Raw genomic sequence first — 7325 nt, 5'->3', positions numbered from 1 at the left:
TGTTGAATAGTAGAATGTCATTGACTTTTGCCTCAAGTTCTGCATTGAATTCAGTGCCATATACTATCTGTTCTAAGTTTATTCTTAGTTCACATTGTTCTTTCCAGCTCCTTAAGAATGGCATTATCTGCATAGTCAGGTTCTTCATATGATTTCCTATCAGGGCTAAAATTACAAAGCTGATCTTCTTTGCACTTACCTCCTATTTCTGAAGTTTTTTCACTTTCTTGATTGTTTCTCATACATGGTTGCTCAATGTCCTCATGCTGCTAAATTTTCCTACCAGTGTATCCTTCTGCATATAAACCTTGGACCCCTTACTCTGTTCTCTAACTCAATAATGCAGTGCTTCTCATGGTAGGAAATTATTTCAAGAAGATGGCCTACTGGGAAAGAATTGATGAAACAATTTTGGGAGGTTATTGGTAAATGACAAGATCTATGTACATTTATTTTTATGTGTGTGTATCCATCACTCAGAGGGAAGATATGGTAGATACCCTGTAAGTGACTGAGAAGATCTATAGCCTGCAAATCAGGGTATATCTTTGCTAATCCTAAGTCAGACCAGCAAAAATTCTTAAACAGAAACATGTTGACCCTTATTAACTTAAAAGCATGTGTAAAGAAAGAGCAGGGACACTAGGACCACTGTCTCTTCTTCTCCACATAGACAGCCAGTACTAGCAGTGTCAAGGGAGTGGAGGTGTGGGTTTTTACTATCTTCTTTAGCCCTGGGAATGTTAAGACCCAGCATTACCCATTATGTAGGAACTTGACTTACCTCTTAACTAACTCTAATCATTGTCTGCTTCTTTGGACAGTAGAGGGCGTCAGGCAGGACGCACAGCTGTTGGAGTCTAAGCTTCACAGCCACATTGCCTTGTTAGTTTCTTCTTGGTGTAGAAATTATGTATATTGTACATTTTCTCTGATTAATACTGTTTTTGCTATTTCTGTACCTTTTGTTTTTGAGGCTTTGGGACATATAAGATTTTGTAAAGTTAAGTTTGTTCTTCAAATGGACAATATTCATTCAACTCAATAGCAGATAACAGAGCTAGTTGGGGTGGGCAATGATGCTTAAAATGCAACTATTATTAATTATGTCTCAGTAATTAACATAGTTCCCACTTCATCTAATAATCGATGAGACTAAGTTCTTATTACTGAAATTACCAATTCAGGAACAATCATGAGTAGCTTGAAGGTAACTGAATATCATTTTTACTTTAAATATTTGATTCATATGTTGCTTTAATGCAAAGTACCCCATGATACTAATATGGGTTCATATATTTTATAGTTTTTTAGACTTTCATTAATTTTAAATCATTTGGCTATAGATATTTAGAAGTCTAGGTTTCAGATATACAGCTTTTTCACTGAATCAAATCTTTTTGGAATTTTATAAAAGACATTAAAATTCCTAAGTACACATGGGCTTCCCTGGTGGCGCAGTGGTTGAGAGTCTGCCTGCCAATGCAGGGAACACGGGTTCGAGCCCTGGTCTGGGAAGATCCCACATGCCGCGGAGCGACTGGGCCCGTGAACCACAACTACTGAGCCTGCGCGTCTGGAGCCTGTGCTCCACAACAAGAGAGGCCGCGATAGTGAGAGGCCCGCTCACCGCGATGAAGAGTGGCCCCCACTTGCCGCAACTAGAGAAAGCCCTCGCACAGAAACGAAGACCCAACACAGCCATAAATTAATTAATTAATTAAAAAAAATAATAATAATCTTTAAAAAAAAAATTCCTAAGTACACAGATTATATCATACATATTTTACTGTTTAAATTCTTTTTTGCCTCTTTGTATTCGTAATAAGTCAACAACTTTAAATGTGGAAAAATCATAATATTTTCATTGAAAATTTAAATACAAAATTTTAGAAATATATTGTATATAGCTTTTCTTTCCTTATATTTTTCTTTATTTTTGATAAGATGTCCATCTGTTTTTCTAGACGGAAATGCCCTTCATATTATATGGTTGCAAGAGGCTTAAAGCTATTTACATCTTGATTTACTAGTTCAAGTTGTGATAATCTTTCCAAAGAATTTATTATATGCATATAAACCTTTATGTTCAAAGATGTTCATGGAAGTATTCAGCAGTGTGGGAATGGTCAAGTTAATTATCTTAGATGCATTATAGTGGACAATTATGCAGCCTTTAAAAACTTTTAATAGAATCTTTTAAAACCCAGAAATATATATATTGAATAAATAAACCAGCGCTGAAAACTATATATGAATTGTAATAGCTAAGTGTTTTACATATTGTATATATAAAAACCAAACACATATAGAAAAATACTGGAAGGAAATAAGCCAGAATAATAATGGTTGTTATATCCACGAAATAGGACTATGGGTGATTTATTTATTTTTATGCTTCTTTTTTTTTTTTTTTTTTTTGAAAGGGGGGAGTTTTTTCTTTTTTTTTTTAAATAAATTTATTTATTTATTTATTTATTTATTTTTGGCTGCGTTGGGTCTTCATTGCTGTGTACTGTCTTTCTCTAGTTGCGGTGAACGGTGTCTGCTCTTCCCTGCAGTGCATAGGCTTCTCGTTGCGGTGGCTTCTCGTTGCGGAGCACGGGCTCTAGGGTGCACGGGCTTAGTTGCTCCGCGGCACATGGGATCTTCCCGGACCAGGGCTCAAACCGGTGTCTCCTGAACTGGCAGGCAGATTGTTAACCACTGCGCCACCAGGGAAGCCCTGTTTTGTTTTTTATTTATTTAATTTATTTATTTTTGGCTGCGTTGGGTCTCGTGCGAGCTTTCTCTAGTTGCGGCGAGCAAGGGCTGCTCTTCTTGGGGCGTGTGTGCTTCTCATTGCCATGGCTTCTCTTGTTGCGGAGCACAGGCTCTAGGCATGCAGGCTTCAGTAGTTGTGGCACGAGGGCTCAGTAGTTGTGGCTCGTGGGCTCTAGAGCGCAGGCTCAGTAGTTGTGGCGCACGGGCTTAGTTGCTCCGCAGCATGTGAGATCTTCCCGGACCAGGGCTCGAACCCGTGTCCCCTGCATTGGCAGGTGGATGCTTAACCACTGCGCCACCAGGGAAGTCCCTTTTTATGCTTTTTATATTTTCCACGTTTCTATAATAAGTATATGTTACTTTAACTAGAAAAATTGTTTAAGACAAATTATAATCTAAAAAACAGAAATTCTTCAAGAATCGAAGAATACCCAGCATTTTATTTTAAGGGTAGAAATGATACCATGCTCAGTTTTCAGGAAGTATTTGGAAGACCTCTTTGTCATCCAAAACAACAAGCAAATTTTTTCTCATTCCATAGAACTCTAAAAGGCAAAAACTACATTGTTTTTACATTCAGGATAAAAGCGGGTGTGTATGGTTGCCCCAGAATAACCACTGTCTTGTTTTTCATTTTTAGCACCATGCTTTATTCTTCTCCTTCTCCCACCTCATCCCCATTTTAGTAACTTCTCGTATACGTACTTTTAGTTTCATGATTTTTAAACCTAAACAATTTTTATTCCTAAGATTTGATTTTAAGTACTATGAATGCCACCTGTACTGATTCCAAGAAATTATTGTACTTTTCTCCCCTTCATTTTCCTTTTCAAGTTGGAGTGAAGCAATACCTGATTTTTAAGCCGTTACACGATAAAGTTAGTGAAATCTGTTTGAATCCTAGTCACAGCAGTTAACTACCTTTCAACTTTAAACATATGTATTACTCTAACTTTAATATCCTCTTTTGTAAAAATGAAATAATAACAGATAGTATCAGGATCTTATGAGATACTATGTGGAAAATACTTGTCACAGCTCCTTGCACATAGTAATTAATTACTGATAATTATCATCGTTATATTTTTATCACCCCTTCTTCAAAGACTGCTTTTCTTGAATTGTTTAAGACTATTGTATGTGTTAATGTTGCATAAATACTTTTGTTTTCCTCATTTTTCCCAATAGGCAAAAAAGGAAATAGAGATGAAAGGTGTGTGGTCCATGCCATCAAAATACAGTGAAGAAGGAGTTTATCGCATTCAGTACAGTGTCATTAAAGAAGCAGAGCACCACTGCTTGTTACATAGCCCTATTCCTGTGAACTGCCCTATAAGATTGCTCCACGGCATGAAGGATGACATTGTGCCATGGCATACGTCCATGCAGGTTGCTGCCCGAGTAGTCAGCACAGATGTAGATGTCATCCTCCGAAAGAATAGTGATCACCGAATGAAGGAAAAAGCGGACATTCAACTTCTGGTTTACACTATTGATGACTTAATTGATAAGCTTTCAACTGTAGTTAACTAGAATCACAGTTTTAGTTGGGATGTAAAATAATGGATCCAGAAGATGGAAGAGGGATAACAGATGAAGGACCCTGATACTTAGAAGGTTTTTTTCTCTTACCTCTACTTTGTAAATATCATGTGAGTATTTAATGATGTATTTGCACAAGTGATTCAGGTTGTGAAGAAAGTGCCAGCTGCTGTTTGAAAAATTTTCTTCTTCCTCCAATCCTTGATTTTTTTCATCAAAATATTTCCTATTTTTTTATTCAAGAGATGTTTACCTTCTAATGCTTATGTTAACTGTGCCAGCTCTTACTTAGAATTGCTAATAAAACTTGATTTTTTTTGTTTTTTGTTTGGTATCATTGTATATGGAGATTTGCAAAATTATTTCGGATTTTAAAATGCAGTTTACAAGATATAGGAAAATGTTTATTGAAATCAATCTAAAATGACTAGAGAAATGTCTGAAGCATAATAAAGTTCAAAATAAAGCTATTACTTTATATATTATATTCTGCATGTTATATTCGAACTTACAATCAAGGTTATTCTTTTTTAAGGGCTCAAAACTTTACAGATATATAAAGGATATATATCATTTTTAAATTTTGGCTTATATGTCATATAGTTAACTGGGAGAATTTCATCTTAAGCAATGATGAAGTATTTTCATATTCTGATTTCATATTCCAAAGAAGAAATGAATATATTATCACCTACCTGCAGAAATATTCCTGTTTTATTAATATGTGGCTTAAGTACAAATAGCCAAGTTATTGCCATCTAAATCAGAGGGCTTTCTAAAATGTAGAGATAGTAAGAAAATATGAAAGGGAAATACAAAGTTCTTTTTTTAATAACTAAAATAAGCTTGTGCAGTAATCAACCTTGATATTGAATTGGTATCTTTTAGCTTTTAAGTTTGACTGGACTTTATTTAGCTTGCATGTGTCAAAAATTTCTTTAACTCATTAATAAGAGAACCAGCAAATGGTAAACCTGGTTCAAAGGACAATTGAAGAAACATTTATAGGTTTTGAAGAATGTTGGGATAAAATTCCTTTGCTGAAAAGAGTTATTAACATAGCAGATGACACTTCTCAGAGAGACCTGCTTACGAAGTTCGCCCTTGGCTAGCATCTGGGAACTTGGATTTTAGGAGTGTCCCAGCATTCTGTTAGGGAACTGTTGATCAAAACCGCCAGCCTTGGCCAGACACAATGATAACCACTTGCCTGAGTTGTCTCGCAACAGGAGGTCCCAATAAAGAACAAGGTGCTGCCACCGAAAACTAACCAGGAGAATTTGGGATGGGCCGAAAGGAGGAGGGAGGAGGTAATATGTCCTGCCTACCTCCCAGAAACCCTCACGCTGAAATCCATCTTGTCTGAGAGGTGCATGTGCCACCAGGAAGGACCCTGAGTCAGAATGATTGGCCAGAGGCAACCCGGAAACTAATCCCATCACAGTAAAACCTGTGACTTCGAGCCACGTGGCAGTGCAGTCCTCCTGGGTTCCCTTACCCTGCTGCTCTCCACCTGGGTGCCCCTTTCCAATAAAGTCCCTTGCTTTTTCAGCACGTGTGTCGCCTCGGACAATTCATTTCTGAGTGTTAGTCAAGAGCCCACTCTCATGCCCTGCAAGGGGTCCCCCCTTCCTGCAACAATTCCAGAACTGGTCAAAGTGGCTCACTGTGCCTAAATTGTCTGTACAAACAATGTGGTTTGTGCTGGACAAATGCTCTCCTTCTGTGAGTCTGGAATTTTGGTAGGTGCCAAGCAGAGACTACCCAAGTGGCCAGCTCCCAATAAACACTGGGCACTGAGTCTCTGACAAGCTTCCCTGGTGGACATTTCACATGTGCTGTCACAACGCCTTGCTGGGGGAATTAAGTTCAACTTATGTGACTCTACTAGGAGAGGATTCTTAGAAGCTCACGCCTAGTTTCCCCAGACTTCACTTTGTGTGCCTTTTTCCTTTCCTGATTTTGCTTTGTATCTTTTCACTGTAATAAATCATAGCTGTGAGTCCTCCTAACAAATTGTCAAACCTGGGGGTGGTCTTGGGGACCCCGACACAGATCCAAAGCAGATGAATATCCTATAGGGCAGTACAATATAATCTAGGAGGTATCTTGTATACCAAACAAAAATAATTTACAAACCAAAAATACAAGAATCATCAGTGTGTCACAGCGCCTGGTGCTAGAGTGGGTTATTAGAGGATGGCAGGGTGCCTCTTCCGGGGCCTAAGCTGCCCAGACACTGCTAGGCATGAGGATTAGAAAGATGAGGAAAGGGCCCTGCCCTTTAGAGCTTTCTAGGGTTAAACATAATTATAATAAAATGTGATAAATATGATTGGAGATACATAGTATTTCTGTAGAGGCAATACGTACAGTGGTTAAAGACAGACTCTAGAGCTTGGGTTTAAGTCCTGGCTCACCATTTACTAGCTCTGTGACTGAGCCATTTACTTAATCTCCCTGAGGTTTCCTCATCTGTAAAATGTCATAATATAAACCTACTTAATAAAGTGTAAGGGTTAAGCACAACGCGTTTAGAGCAATGACACATAGGAGTCACTACCATTTCACTTGTATTTTTTTTTTAATTTTTATTTATTATTTATTTATTATGTTTATTTTTGGCTGTGTTGGGTCTTCGTTTCTGTGCGAGGGCTTTCTCCAGTTGCGGCGAGCGGGGGCCACTCTTCATCGCGGTGCGCAGGCCTCTCACTATCGTGGCCTCTCTTGTTGCGGAGCACAGGCTCCAGACGCTCAGGCTCAGTAATTGTGGCTCACGGGCCCAGTTGCTCCGCGGCATGTGGGATCTTCCCAGACCAGGGCTCGAACCCGTGTCCCCTGCATTGGCAGGCAGACTCTCAACCAGTGCGCCACCAGGGAAGCCCTCACTTGTATTTTTATATGCACAAAACACAGTCCAGTGAGAAATTGGAGGGCACAATTCTTGGGGATTTAGGAAGGAAAATGGAGGCAAGGAAGTGAGTAAGTCTTCTGAAACTGAACTGGATTGGAACTTCCTA

At 38.6% G+C, this 7325-nt stretch overlaps 1 protein-coding gene across 1 annotated transcript in view; it reads left to right on the top strand.

The window, feature by feature from the left end:
- Positions 1–4790, top strand: part of ABHD10 (abhydrolase domain containing 10, depalmitoylase) — a 10778-nt gene extending 5988 nt beyond the window's left edge. Inside the window, exons 3-4 of the mRNA XM_082460982.1 lie at positions 825–837; positions 3952–4790. Of these exons, the coding sequence (XP_082317108.1) occupies positions 825–837; positions 3952–4296 (358 nt within the window). The 3' untranslated portion in view covers positions 4297–4790. The remainder of the gene's footprint in view (positions 1–824; positions 838–3951) is intronic.
- The last annotated feature ends 2535 nt before the right edge of the window (positions 4791–7325 follow it).

This window comes from Balaenoptera physalus (assembly GCF_965194825.1).
Source record: "Balaenoptera physalus genome assembly, chromosome: 4".
Taxonomy (NCBI): Eukaryota; Metazoa; Chordata; class Mammalia; order Artiodactyla; family Balaenopteridae; genus Balaenoptera; species Balaenoptera physalus.
The sequence above is the reverse complement of the archived record's forward strand: the minus strand, read 5'-3'. Positions and strand labels throughout refer to the sequence as shown.